We start from the raw sequence: 15,973 nt of genomic DNA, 5'->3' as shown, positions 1-15,973 counted from the left end.
AGGACTGAAATGTTGGCAGCTCACCACAAGAACAAGTCAATAGTAATTTAGCTCTGCCTTGGGGAAGTTTCCTCCTGGCAAGCATCTGATTCCCTGGTGTATGAAGCCTTAAAGTCTTGAATTAATATTGTTATGTAATACATAGAGGGCAAAAGGAAAATACAGGAGTTAAACCAAAACAAGATTTTATTGTGAAATTCTATTTTGATCAGTATGAATTTTCTATTTCACCAAAGATCATGCAATTAGAATTTAGGCTACCAGTTCCCCATCTTACAGTAGCTAACTTCTATTAAGTGACTCTAAAGATTTTGTCTTCACAAAATCACTCTGCTTGATAAAGAATATTCTGACATTAATCCTATATTTACTGTTACCAAGTTAAAATATTTGCCCCTCCTTCTCTAACAGTTTAAGAGTAATCCAGTATGTATACGGAGCCATCTCATTTGTCCGTAAGTCTCCCTCCTTCAAGTTGAAACAGCCTATGCAACTCAAGGCTTTGGTATAACACTAACTGTACAGATCCATCTTGTGGCTCTTCTTTACAATTTTGACATGGTTTGACTGTCTCTTGTGTCTCAGTGACTAAAACTGGACACAATACTGAATGCGTGGTCTGACCAATTTATTGTTTCATGATATCCTCTAACTTGTATTTTACCAAGTATTATAATTCAGCCTGCTGCTTCCTAGTAACTGGTCTCAGAGTGCTGAGTCTGCTTAAATACTGAGATTTCTTTAAAATTCACCTGTAACTCGTTCTGCATATTCAGGGAAGACAAGCCTCCCATATGTTTTCCTGCAAATGTCCTTAAACTCATCCAGAAGTAATTCCATCTGTGATTGTTATGTCCATTCATTATCAGTATATCTGACAAATTTGCACTGAATGTTTGAATCCAAATTGTTCATGTAAATTGAACAGAAATAAACATCTGATTCTTGGTCCCTCCACTGAGAACTTTTTCTTCTAGTGTTACCCTTCCTTATCAGACACCTAGCACTTGCAGTTGATTAATTTCTTAACTTCCAGGCCTTACCTGAAATTCAGACAACCTTAAATTTATATCTTGACCTTTCACACTGAACTTGAGGCTGATTTCTGGAACTTTTGCCAGGCCACATAATAAGGCTTCCCGCAGTCTACTTGGAATTAGGAGTAAACGTAAGGGGAGGCAATGGTCTCGTAGTATTAATCCAGAAACTCAGCTAATGTTCTGGGGACCTGGGTTCAAATCCTGCCATGCCAGATGGTGGAATTTGATTTCAATAAAAAATATCTGGAATTAAGAATCTACTGATGACCATGAAACCATTGTTGATTGTCAGAAAAACCCATCTGGTTCACTAATGTCCTTTAAGGAAGGAAATCTGCCATCCTTACCTGGCCTGGCCTACATGTGACTCCAGAACCACAGCAACGTGATAACTCTCAACTGCTCTCGGACAACTAGGGATGGGCAATAATGCTGGCCAGCCAATGACGCCCATGTCCCAGGAATGAATAAAACAAATCACGATCTCAGAAACAGTGAAATACAAGATTGCCCAGCAAACGAACTTTCAAAGTATTTTTCAAAACAAAGTGTGGGTTACTAACAAAATATCGGTTTTAAAATCTCTTCATGGTCAATATGATGCAAAGGCACTTTACATTCCTCTTTCTGTGATCATGTGATAAATAAATCCAATCATTTTCTCATTGAATAAATGCATACTTTGTGTGACATAGAATACAGTTGAGATTGACTGAAAACAGTAGACTGTTTTGGCATTAGTTAAAATAACCGAAACATAATGGACAAATATAAAAGCAAATTATGTTTCGGCGGAGGAACGTGAGGCTGTTTATGACGGAACCTTGTATGTAAATGGCAGCAAACTGTTTTGTTCTTGCAGTATCAGATTTTTTTGAAAGAAAAAACTCCATCGATTGCCATACTGCTTCAAAATCACAGATTAAATGTAAATAGACTGCAGACGCTACTGCTCAAAACAAAAAGTAAGTAACTGTGACCTCAATGTTTAAGAGAGAAACTGCTGTCTATATTGTGTGAGTACAGCCGTGAAATTGTCACAAATTGTACTATTTATGCCATGATAGACGTGTAAAGTATGTTTAATTTCACTGTGACTCAGGTAGACCCCTACTTGAGATGTCATTCGCTAAAATGTTAAGATGCTTTGTCAGGCAAAATCTTCCTATTCTGAAACCGCGTCGATCTAGCATTTACCAGACTGTCATGAAGGCAATCATCCAAGTTTGCTCTTCACACTAAATTCCATTATTTTATTGTTAGCTGGCTCATTCTCCATAGCACAGCACAGAGGCAGAAAGAACAGAAGTAGATGAGTAAGCAAGCAAAATTCTGTTTGAAAGATTATTTGGCCGATGCATAGCTCCACATATCCAGGAGCAGGTTTTACATGGTTGTGGTTATTTCATTTTATTGTATATTTATTTCCTCTAGCAGAGGCAGGAATATTTTTCCTTTTGCAGTTGGTTTTCTTCTCAACCCAGTGTCCCTGCCACTCCCTGTTTGTATGTGCTCAAAGACAATAAACAACTGTTTCTCTTAACTTTAACATAATCGATGTGACATTAACAACCTTAATGTAATTGACAAGGCATTAACACTGCCGAGTATGAGGCCTGCAGACCCGGTCAAAACTCAGGACAGGAGATGCAGTTCCTGGGAGTTAGGTGCAACTCCCAGAGAAGATAATCAAGTTGATCATCTATCTGCAATATTTATAACCTGCAGGCCTGGAGGTCAGTGATAAAATTCAGTTTTGACTGCCCTGAGATTTAGATCAAGTTATGCCTCATTGTTGCTGACAGTAACTCAACCAATTAGCTCACCATTCAGCAGGTGATCATCATCAGGCATTTACCTACACATGAAAAATTTGATCAGGGCAGGCAGGACCATATATTAATACAGCAACTCAACTGCACAACTGGGCCAAACTCTGGTATCTCTCCAATTTCACTCCCCGCTCTGTTCTTGTGGGTTTATCCTGGGATTTGTTGGCTTCTTACTCTAGAAGAGGACTTGCTGGCAATGGCCTTTTGTTCAAAAACTTTTTATTTACAAACTATTTACAAAGGTTAAAATATGACCAAGGCTGGAAGTATTCTCTGAGGTGCTTCACAGTCATTTCATCTTTCAGTGAATAACATCACTGTTATATAGCTCCCTATGAAAATGCTCAGTAGCTATCAGTAGAGCTAACCCTTTATTCTACAATCTTGATCATGAGAATTACCTCCTGCCCATTTGACCATTCTGGCTAAATTGCCAAATACTGAACTTCCTTCTGGTCACATGCAAGATGCTATTGTGCTTCTCTATTTTCAGATGCACACACCTTCCCTTTCAAAACTGTGATCATGAACTTTGTTTAAAAAAAACTCTTCCAAACTACTACCCATTGGCAACCTTCTTCTCTAAAAAAAATTCTCCAACATTGGGTTATTGGCCTTCCTGCACAGCAAAATGATCAAGGTCCCAAGAACATGCACCATGAACATGTCTGCATTCAACATTCTTCTTTGGCTGCTCTGTTGCCTTTGACATAGTCAACGACACCAACACATTTTCTCCATTATTCAGCCTGGAGGGACTGCCCTTGCTCGATCCCACTAATATATATCCAAGAATTGCATGAACACCAACACTGATAACATTTCCTCCCACTCTATTATCTCTGACATATCCAACGCTTCATCCATTACCTTATCCTTCACTTCATCTATACTGCCTCGGAAAAAAAATACGCAGATAGCAGATATTCAGTTGATGCCACCTCACTCACTTGCTTCAATACCTCTGCTGACCCCTCCAGATAGTCTGTGACATAACTCTAAAACCAGTTTTGGATAGCGTTTTGGATGTGGGGGCAGAACTAAAGGAATAATATCACTATGGTAATGAACTTTACCATTGCTTCTCATTAATTCTAATAAATTCATACAATCAACAAGTATATCACAAAAACACACAGGAGTGATCTGATGGCTTACAACATAAGTAAGAAGTCTCAGAACATCAGGTTAAAGTCCAACAGGTTTATTTGTTAGCAAAAGCCACAAGCTTTCGGAGCGCTGTTCCTTCGTCAGGTAAGTGGGAGTTCTGTTCACAAACAGGGCATATAAAGACACAAACTCATTTTACAAAATAATGGTTGGAATGCGAGTCTTTAAAGGTAATCAAGTCTTAAAGGTACAGACAATGTGAGTGGAGAGATCATTACGTACAGGTTAATGAGAACATATTGTCTCCAGACAGGAGAGTTAGTGACAATACATATCTCCAGCTAGTGAGATTTTGCAAGCCCAGACAAGTTGTGAGGGTTGCAGATAGTATGACATGAACCCAAGATCCCGGTTGAGGCCGTCCTCATGTGTGCAGAACTTGGCTATCAGTCTCTGCTCAGCGACTCTGTGTTGTCGTGTCGTGAAGGCTGCCTTGGAAAACGCTTACCCGAAGATCAGAGGCCGAATGCCCGTGAGCGCTGAAGTGTTCCCCAACAGGAAGAGAACACTCTTGCCTGGTGATTGTCGAGCGGTGTTCATTCATCCGTTGTCGTAGCGTCTACATGGTCTCCCCAATGTACCATGCCTCTGGACATCCTTTCCTGCAGCGTATCAGGTAGACAACGTTGGCCGAGTTGCAAAAGTATGTACCGTGTACCTGGTGGATGGTGTTCTCAGGTGAGATGATGGCATCCGTGTCGATGTGGCAGGGTTGTGTGGTGTCATGGTCACTGTTCTCCTGAAGGTTGGGTAGTTTGCTGCGGACAATGGTCTGTTTGAGGTTGTGCGGTTGTTTGCAGGCAAGAAGTGGGGGTGTGGGGATGGCCTTGGCGAGATGTTCGTCTTCATCACAACCCTGCCACAGCAACCTCTGCAAGATGTGCCGGATCATCGACACGGATGCCATCATCTCACGTGAGAACACCATCCACCAGGTACACGGTACATACTCTTGCAACTCGGCCAATGTTGTTTACCTGATACGCTGCAGGAAAGGATGTCCAGAGGCATGGTACATTGGGGAGACCATGTAGATGCTACGACAATGGGTGAATGAACACCGCTCGACAATCACCAGGCAAGAGAGTTCTCTTCCTGTTGGGGAACACTTCAGCGGTCACGGGCATTCAGCCTCTGATCTTCAGGTAAGCGTTTTCCAAGGCGGCCTTCACGACACACGACAATGCAGAGTCACTGAGCAGAGACTGATAGCCAAGTTCCGCACACATGAGGACAGCCTCAACTGGGATCTTGGGTTCATGTCACACTATCTGTAACCCCCACAACTTGCCTGGGCTTGCAAAATCTCACTAACTCTCCTGTCTGGAGACAATACATATCTCTTTAACCTGTGCTTAATGCTGTCTCCACTCTCAATGTCTGTACCTTTACGACTTGATTACCTGTAAAGACTCATATTCCAACCATTATTTTGTAAATTGAGTTTGTGTCTTTATATGCCCTGTTTGTGAACAGAACTCCCACTTACCTGATGAAGGAGCAGCGCTCCAAAAGCTAGTGGCTTTTGCTACCAAATAAACCTGTTGGACTTTAACCTGGTGTTGTGAGACATCTTACTGTGTTTACTCCAGTCCAACGCCGGCATCTCCACATCATTACAACTTAAGGTTAGTTTGGCGCACAGCTGTGCCCAAGCTCTTGGTGTGAAGTTGTACGAACTAAGTAAGGGCATGATGGGAAAATTGGTCAACTATTTGTTACAATATAAAGAACGGCTGACCAAAGCTATTTCAAAATGTCAGACCCTTGTAAGAGTTAATAAGGCTGTATGAGTAAATAAAACAAGATAAGGTCAGGGGGGAAGGAGTCACCAACCTTCTTCTGTTCCATCAAAGGACAAGGGTATGAATAATGAGACAAAGAGTTCTGGGAGGTCAGCAAGTTAAAACATGATTAATGATATTGCTTATGATTCTATTACTAATCGAATTCCTGAATATGCTCTGGTCACGAAAACTGATAATGATTATGTATAAATACTGAACTGTTTCTCGGTGTAATTGCAGACTTGTGGAAGAATCAGCAGTTGTACCAACTGCTCTCTGACCCCAAGTTTCAGCCATATACTGCATGCAGTCTTTCGTAAATAAAGACTAAGTTATTTAGTCGAAACAAATTTTGTTGAGTCTGTCTATCACAGTCAAGAAGTAGGAAAGTTTCCACTTCAACATTGGCCCAATAACTTAGCACTGTAAGTGAGATCTAAATCCCACCTTTCTGAGAAGTAAACAGTTAAGTTTATTAACCTCTGCCTTGTAATGAGTTTTCCTAATGTTTGGTCTCCAAAGAAAACAAGTAGGTGTCCAGATTGATGAAAACCTAAGCAACATAAAACAGTCTATTGGATTTAAGATTTCAGCTTGCACATTTCTTTTGTGCTGACCTAAAGAAAGCTGCTCTGAGAGGAAGAGAAAATAGTGAATGCTGAGCCAGAGGGAAAAGCAAAATAAAATTTAAAAATTATAGGGGATGCGGCACAATTGCTGAAAAGAAGTGGTAAAACGAAAGGATTTATGGAGGATGTTCTGGAGGGTTGGGATATAAAGGCCAAGGAAGCAGCGACTGATAGAGTAGAACAATAATCCATCATGATCCATAATCTCGTGGCCCAGTATATCTCACTCTACAATTATCATCAAGCCAAGGGATCAATGAGGAGTTCTGGTTCAATGGGAAGTCTAAGAGAGCTTGTTAGGAGCGACACCGGGCAGACAGCTTCTGGAGAAGCTGCAACACAGAACTACAAACATGGTAACTAGCAGAAGTAGCATACTACACACAGACCTAAAATGATCCTATAACAAATGGGTCAGAACAAAGCTCTGCAGTTATGTCACATCCAGTCATGAATGGTGCTGTACAATTAAACAACCAATGGTGAAAAGAAAGTTTCATAAATATCCTGAATGACAGCAGAGCCCAGTAAGTCTGTGCAAAATGCAAGGCTGAAGTGCCTTCAGCCAGCAGTACCAAGTGGGTGATTCTGTCACTTCCAGAGCCCTCCAGCTTCACAGATACCAGTCTTCAGCCAATACAATCCACTTCATGCGATATCAAGGCACAGCTGAGCGCATTAGATTATAACAAAGGCATTGGATCATAACAACATCCTTGCCATAGTGCTGAAGACTCATACTCCAGAATGAACTACAGCATAGCTACAAGATTGACAGCTACCTGATAACATGGGAAAATTGCACAGATGTGTCCTGTCCACAAATATCAGGACAAATCAAAACTGATCAATTACCAGTCCATCAATAGTTTCAATCATCATCGTCAAGGGGATTGAAGGTATCATTGACAATGCCATCACGTGGGACTTACCTGACTTGCTCACTGATGCTCACTTTAGGTCTCATTAGGACCACTCAGCTCCAGGTCTCATTAAAACTTTGGTTCAAACATGTGCAAAAGAGCTGAAATCTGGAGTTGAGGCAAAAGTGACTGTCTCCAACATCCCAAGTATGCCCACTCCCTCTTACGAGTCATAAATCAGGAATGTGATGGAATATGTCCCACTTGCCTGGATGACAGCAGCTCCAACAATGTTCAAGAAGCTCAACACCATCCAGAACAAACCTGCTTGACATGACTGTACATCATCTACACGAACTGAAGCAACTTATCCAGGTTTTTCTGACAACACCTTCCAAACCCACAACCCCTCAAACTTTGAAAAACAAGGACAGTTGGCACTACCTGCAAGTTCCCCTTTAAGTCAAGAATCATCCTGACTTTGTCAAAATCTTAGAACTCCCTTCCTAATGCACTGTGGGTGTACCTACACAAGGCAGTTGGCTCACCAGCAACTTATTTGGGCAATTAGAATTGGCAATAAAAGCTTGCCTTGCCAGTAATGTCCGCCTCCATTTAGCAAAAAAAAACTACAAGATGTAACTCAAAGTCAGTGTACACTTAGGGATACATTGCTGAAGAAGTTTGCTGAGGTACAGCATGGACAAGACATGCAGGAAGGTACAAACAAGGATGAGAATATTGAAATCAGTTTTCTGAAGAGGAGAAAATAAGTGAAGTTTGGAGAGTGCAAAGAAGGTTCACCAGGATGTTGCCTGGTTTCGAGGATGTCGACTATGAGGTTTGGATGAATAAACTAGGATTGTTTTCATTGGAATGACAGAAGCTGAGGGATGACCTGATGGAGGTCCACAAAATTATGAGAGACATAGACAGGGCGGATGGTCAGAGGCTTTTTCCCAGGGTGGAAGTGCCAATTACAAGGGGGTACAGGTTCAAGGTGAGAGATGGAAAGTTTAAGGGAGATATGCGGGGGAAGTTTTTCATGCAGAGAGTGGTGGGTGCTTGGAATGCGTTGCCAGAGGAGGTGGCGGAAGCAGGCACATTAGCAACATTTAAGAGGCTTCTGGATGGATACATGAATAGGGAGGGAATAAAGGGATACGGACTGAGTAAGGGCAGAAGATTTTTTTTCTTAAAGTTTAGTTCGGGCATCATGATCGACACAGGCTTGGAGGGCCGAAGGGCCTGTTCCTGTTCTGTACTTTTCTTTGTTCTTTGAAGGGTGTATTCGGAATGTGCAGTTTTGTGCAGTTGAGAACACGGGCTTTGTCATTCTGAATGAGTTGCAGTTGTAAAAAGTGCATGTTGACCAGGACAGCATTGGAGAAATCAAACTCCAAAGTAGAGTGGATAAAAGTGAACCCCAGTAGATAGAGTGTATTGGATTTCCAAAAAGCCACATAAGGTTACTACACAAAATAACTTATCATAGAAACCCTACAGTGTGGAAGGAGGCCATTCGGCCCATCGAGTCTGCACCGACCACAATCCCACCCAGGACCCACCCCCACATATTTACCCGCTAATCCCTCTAACCTACGCATCCCAGGACTCTAAGGGGCAATTTTTTACCTGGCCAATCAACCTGACCCGCACATCTTTGGACTGTGGGAGGAAACCGGAGCACCCGGAGGAAATCCACGCAGACACGAGGAGAATGTGCAAACTCCACACAGACAGTGACCCAAGCCGGGAATCGAACCCAGGTCCCTGGAGCTGCGAAGCAGCAGTGCTAACCACTGTGCTACCGTGCCGCCCTCCAACAATGATGTTGGAGGTGATATATTCGCATGAATAGAGGGCTGGCTAACTAATAGGAAACAGAGTCAGAATAAATGGGTAATTTTCAACCTGGCAAACTGTAACCAGTAGAGTGCAACAGGGATCAATGCTGGGGCCTCAACTATTTATGATCTATAACAGGTTTGTCCAACATGTGGCCCTAAGATGGTTTGCCAAGCACCCCCAATGTGGCTCCCAGAGGTAGATTTCAAATTGCCGACAAGTGGAGTGGAAGATTCGGAAAGAAGTTGCTCTTTCAATCTCAGGCCGCGCCTCTCCCAAGTTGACTGCTCATAGATAGCAAATGTGAGAGAGTCTGTCTGTACTTGGAAGGAGAGCAGCAACACTGGCAGCAGTGAGTGTGCCCCAGAAAAGAAGGTATTGTTGAGGAGAGAAGGGGAGAGGGTAAGAATGGGAGAGGGAGAGAGAAAGAAAGAGGTGGGTGGGGGTGCTGTTGTGTCATGCAGGTGGAGAAGAAGAAGCCCTGCAGGTGGGGGAGTAGGCAGTTGTGCTTTGCGGTTGGGGTTTAGACAGCCATGCAATGCCAAGTGGGGGCCTGGCAGATGAGAAAGGAGGTTGCTATGCTGGGCCAGAAAAGGCTGCATGCAATGGCATGGGCAGGAGTGGGAAGGCTGCGAGATAGAGATAGAGTGCGTGCGAATTGGGGGGGTGGTACAGGGACTCACCCTTAACCCCACACACAACAATCACACTTTCTCACACACACTAATGGTGTTCTTTATTAATTACTTTATTAATTATAAATTTATTGTTTTGACATGACTTTATTTTTGCTCAGCAAATTTCGCTTCCTCATACCTCAACTTCATTTTGAAAATCCCATGGTATCTTATAGCCCCAGTGTCTTTAATTATGCAGTCCCGGGTTCCCAACATCTCACACAATGGGATGGGGCTGGATGTGCCTCACGCCAAGCACCTTACTCTTATATCGGGGCACCATTTATAAAAGGCGCCTGGACATAACTAAGCTAATGTTGAAGAAAGAAGATGACTTCCTGAGGAAAGAAGATGAACCTCCAGTTCGAGTAGTGTTTGGAATTCTCTTCCCCAATCTGAAGCTGGAAGATGGACCTTTTTGAAGACACTGAAGCTGCAAGATCTACCTAATAGATGCTCTGCACACCTACATTGCTATGTGTTCCAGGTCCATGGTCTCTGGAGGCCTCCATCCCAAACTTCAGAGGCAGCTCCTGGTCTTCTTCAGTTAAGTGTCAATATGTACACACCACATTGGTCCAGGCGTGTTCTGGACTGGCGTGATTTCCTGCTGGGAGAAGTCTGGTCAGGTCTTCAGCTGCATTCAATTAGCGAGATGCAAATCGATTTTATGCTAGCGTTTGGTAGGGACTGTGATCCATCATGGTGGCCGGGGGCAGAAGATCCCACTGTCATTCAACCGATTCTTGGATCCCCCGCTGCACTCTCCCTCTCCACCCACCAAGGGGGGTTTGGGAGAATTCTGCACTTAGTTTTGGGCACCCTACTTAAGTGGGGGGACATACTTGCATGAAAATATTTCAGAGAAAGCTCATAAGGCTGATTCCTCGGACGAGGGGTTTGTCTGATAAGGAATGGTTGTTGCCTGATAAGGAAAGGCTGAACAGGTTGGGCTTATATTCATTGGAGCATGGAAGAATGAGAGGTGATCATTGAAACATAAGAATCTTTGGGGGGGGGGGGGGGGGGGGGGGGGGCGCTAGTCAACAGCCTAGTTTTTGAGAGGAGATTTCCCTTGCGAGTAAATCAAAACCAGGGAGCAGAGTTTCAAATTAAGGTGTCTCCCATTTATGCTGGAGGCGAGGGGGAATTTCTTCTCTCAAGAGAGTCATTAGCGTTTGGAATTCTCTTCCCGAATGAGTAGTGGAGGCTGGGTCATTGAATACGTTCAAGGCTGACTTAGATTATTGATTGACAAGGGAGCTAAGGGTTATATGGGTGTGGCAGGAAAGTGGAGTTATAGCCACATCAGATCATCCACAATCATATTGAGTGGTGGAGCAGGCTTAAGGGGCCACATGGCCTACTCCTATATTTTCATCAATTTGGACCGCTGGGGAGATTAGTGCATTGGGTAGGATTCACACCAGACTTGAGAGGGACAAATGCTAATCATATCAAGAAGAAACAAAAGCGAGGGAAACAATAGATTCTGGAGAGATGCAAGTTATGGAACCGAACTTTGAAATTCACGTTAGCTTTGAATTCTAATAGAAACAATAATTTGTTGTGGGCTCAGTTTATCTTGTTTAAAAAGATTACTGCACATCAGATTTTGTCTTGCTATTACGCTATGTTGTGATGAGCTTAATAGCTATTCGGATAATATACCCTTTAGAACTTAAAAGAAAACAAAATATTAAGCTTCCTACGCTTGGTTTTAGATCTTCACTCATTTCCCTTTTAGGATAAGGACTCTAATTCTGAGTAAGAGATACATTTATGAAATGCTTTCATTGTGAAATGTATACACTCTGCGCAAGATTTTCTGGCCTCCCAGCAATTTTCTTGTTGGCGGGAGGCGGTGCACCATTCCTTAGTGGCAGGATCTTCTGGTCCAGCTGCTGTCAATGCAAATTCCCATTGAAGGCACCCCATGCCCCTTGAAATCTGCGGCAAGAGGTGCTCCACTGGTGGGATCAGAGAATTGGCAAGACACAAAATATCTTCCAAGCTTAGTACTTACCATCAGCATTGCAATATGACTCAAGAAAACAATTTGTTTAAATACTCATGCCTCGTAGTGCAAACTTAGGTGTCATTGTTTAAAATATTAATTTAACGACTGTTTACCATAGTAATGTTCAGCTGTCTTTCTGCGTAATGTCTCCACTGTATCTTCAGAATCTGCCCATTCCAGTACTAATCGCCGACCATACAAATGAGTGCTGTGGCAAAGGGCATTGAAGGCTTTCTGCAGAACAGAATAAAAACTCCTTTGAATATTTTTGAATTACAAACAAAATGTATTTATGTCAATTACAGTTGTTTATCATTTGTAAAAGAAGTTTTGTGTAAATGTAAACAGCAATTAAATTATAAATTGCTGACTTCCAAGTGTTCATTTAATTCAACACATTGCTACACTAATTGGGTAACCTCCCAAAGTGTAAACATAGCTTGTAAAACAGCTGTGCTAGCTGAACTGCTTGGTGTCATCATAGTACAAACATTCCTTTTCCACCACTAGAGATGAGACAATTTAACTAGGAGTACAGGAAACAACTAAATGGTCTTAAAGTAACAAGATAATCTAGAACTATTGAAAAAAAATCAAAACAATAACCATGGAAAGTTCAGAATTAGCTGTTAATAACAGCTGGAATTAAATTGAAGGAGCTGGAATGACCAAGATCCTGTGTCAAATAAGCTATATTAACTGGTAAGGTTAAATGTTTCTTCCCGTTCATAATTTTGGAAAGTGATAGACAAGAGGATCATGCATTTTTCTTCAATTAAATCTATGAGACAATGAAACATCATATGGTCAGGAGATATTGGTCGTAAGATTTAAACTTTGTTAAAAACTAATTATATTTTAAAAATGAATTCCCGTGAGAAAAAGATAATCTTGGTCACCTGTCAAACAGATGGAGAAAGAAGTTTTGCTTCAGTGTGTAAAAAAATTGTGTTTTTCGCGCCTCAGCAGAGAATGTCCAGAAGAGGTAGTACAACATCAAGACACATTCCCATTGATGCAGGGATCTGTATATGAGACTGGTGGACATTCTACATAAGGTTTCCCATCATGGAATTACAGGAGGAGGCCATTTCGTCTATCATGCTCTTTGAAGGGACAGTTGTGCGATGTAGATTAGTGACAGGTTATTATTTTAGCATTTTACAACGTGAATCAGGGTGACAAATCTTTAGTCTTCTTTGTTAAGAGGGATTAAGGTCAAAGGGAGTTAAAGATTCATTTGAATAATATTCCTCACATGTTATATAGATTTGCCAGCATTTAAAAAAAATACAAAACAGTGTAAAACATCCAAGTGATCAAGTCATCAAATTGTATTTGCTGGAAACAGGTCTCTGAAAACTGACCAAGTTAAGCTGCTGGCAAAATTGCTGACCATGACAGATGTGCTTAAAGATTTAAGTACTACCTCCTCAAGTCCTTTTCCTTGTGTAACTGTGGCCATACTAAACTGGAACTAAAAACACTGGCGCAGAATCTGGAGCAGTTCTGCTCAAGGAGCGCCTTCAGCTCTACAACCTGGCTTTCACAGCAATTCAATTAGACTCTCCAGACCTCTACAATAGACCACATCAAATTAAAACTCAGACCTGCTTCAAATCCTCTGCAAGCATCTCAATGTACTATTAACAACTTGAAATTGACTAGGCTCCTAAGCCAGATGTTCACAGCAAGTTCTTCTAGAAGAGACATTGGACTTAACAGGAACAAAAGCTCATCCTACATTTTGCAACAGAAATTGGAACTGAGTGATTACACATGGATACTTCAATCTTTTAAAATTTTTTAGTCCAATCAGCTCTTCAAATTTTATTTACATGGATCCTCCCAAACAAATAGGACATCTTGCTTTCAGTTTGTGTCAGAAAATAAGGCTATGTCTCATCTATAATTAGATATAAATAGAAATAATGCAAGATACACATTATTTGGGGTAAGATATTAATAAATGGCTATTTTTTCCTCTATTGAATTGACTAGCTTTAATGAAAATGTATGTCCACTGTTTTATACTCACATTTATCATTCAACATTAGCCAAGAGGAAAATATTCTTGTTCCAAAAGTTGTGTATTGTGGTAAAGACGGAATTGAAAAAATGTTTCGATTCGAGTTTCACATTATAGTTGGATAACATTCAGTTTCATTTATAATTAAAAGTATTGCATAACATGTGCATATTTTGAAAGCAAATTAAAATTTGAATATGAAAATGATAAATCCCAAAATATTTTAGTGAACAATCTTTTTTTATATTCAGGGGATGTGGGCGTCACTGGCTGGGCCAGCCAGCATTTATTACACATTCTTAATTGCCCTTGAACTGAGTGCTTGGCCATTTCAAAGGGTATTTAAGAGTTAATGTGGGTCTGGAGTCACATGTAGGCCAGACCAGGTAAGGATGGCAGATTTCCTTCCCTAAAGAACTTTAGTGAACCAGGTGAGTTTTTACAACAATCAAAATGGTTTCATGGTCATTAGACGTTCAATTCCAGATTTTTATTGAATTCAAATTTCACCATCTGCCATGTTAGGATTTGAACCCGTATCCCCAGAGCATTACCCTGGGTCTCTGGATTATTCGTCCAGTGACAGTACCACTATACCACCACCTCCTCCATTAGAAGGAAGTCGGAAAGTGAAATTTTACAATAAAAAGCTGCACCACACAATATTAGAGAGGGGGGGAAATAGCAACAAAGAAATTCTTAGTAGATTTAATTTTTATGGGTTTAATGTTAAGTCACGTATTCAGAAAATGTACCTTTGACAAAATTTTCAGAGATATTTAAAAATAAATTAAGGCTTACATAGAATTAGATTTTCCAACTGGCTGGAGGCTTTCCTGGAAATTTCATGACAGAATTTCCCACCTCCAACCCAGCAATACAGCAGCTTTTCCTCATCTCCAATATTTTTATAACAAATTGTGTTCAAAGGGCGGAAAAGAATGTTTCCTTAGATGCCCCTATTATTTTTATCTGAGTTGTCCAGTGATGTGCAGGTTAAGTGGATAGGCCATGCTAAATTGCCCCTCAGTGCCTAAAGATGCATAGGTTAGGTGGATTAGCCATGGTAAGTGCGTGGCATTATGGGAAGAGGGCAGAGGGGAGGGCATGGGTGGGATGTTCTTTTAGAGAGTCGGTGCAGATTTGATGGGCCAGATGGTCTCTTTCTCAACTGTAGGGATTCAACAGCTTGCACCAGTGTCTAGGAGGTTTGTCTAATCCCTGGAAATTCCATGACAAACCTGGGAGGATGGTAATCCTATATGGGACAAATTGGAGAGATTATGTTTGTCTTATACCCTTACCCCGGAGGAATAAACTTTAAATAAAGTTTGGACATGGACAACACAAATACTATGATTAATAATTTAAAGTCGATACATGGTAATCCCAGGAAAAGATGCAAAAACTTTTAATCACACATTGCCCTAGAGTGGAACATTTTCAAAAATATATTCCAGTAGGAATAATTCATTACCATTTATTTATTTTTATTCTTTCATGTGTTGTGGATGTTGTTGGCAAAACCAGCATTTATTAGCCATCCAACATTGCCCCGGAACTGAGTGGCTGGCTAGGGTATTGCAGAGGGCAGTTAAGAGTGAACCACATGGCGGTGGGTCTGGAGTCACCAGATCCAGTAAGAACAGCAGATTTCCTTCCCTAAAGGACATTTGTGAACCAGATGGGTTTTCGTGACAATTGATGATATTTTCACGGTCATCATCACTGCGACTAGTTGAATTTAAATCCTACCGTGAAATTATGACTCCAAGGCATTCATCTGGATTACTAGTCCAGTGATATGAACACTATGTCACAACCTCCCCTAAATATAAATGAATCCTGAAAAAAAGTTATGTACCAAACTTTTAAAAATCACAAATGCTTTTTGATTTGATTTATTGTCACATGTATTAGCATGCAGTGAAAAGTATTGTTTCTTGCATACTATACAGGCAAAGCATACCGTACGTACAGAAGGAAAGAGTGCAGAATACAGTGTTAGCTAGGGTGTATAAGAGTTAGAATAGAGCTTTAGAAGTATAGAATGAGAATGAAAGCGAGAATTAGAGGGT

The 15,973-nt window shown here is 41.2% G+C and overlaps 1 protein-coding gene across 2 annotated transcripts in view; it reads right to left on the bottom strand.

The window, feature by feature from the left end:
- rbm19 (RNA binding motif protein 19) overlaps positions 1-15,973 on the bottom strand; it is a 238,010-nt gene that overhangs the window by 103,907 nt on the left and 118,130 nt on the right. For both annotated transcript variants that reach the window (XM_078227007.1, XM_078227006.1), the window contains exon 23: positions 11,980-12,100. In XM_078227007.1, coding sequence (XP_078083133.1) covers positions 11,980-12,100 — 121 coding nt within the window. The remainder of the gene's footprint in view (positions 1-11,979; positions 12,101-15,973) is intronic.

Source organism: Mustelus asterias, chromosome 13 (assembly GCF_964213995.1).
Source record: "Mustelus asterias chromosome 13, sMusAst1.hap1.1, whole genome shotgun sequence".
Taxonomy (NCBI): domain Eukaryota; kingdom Metazoa; phylum Chordata; class Chondrichthyes; order Carcharhiniformes; family Triakidae; genus Mustelus; species Mustelus asterias.
The sequence above is the reverse complement of the archived record's forward strand: the minus strand, read 5'-3'. Positions and strand labels throughout refer to the sequence as shown.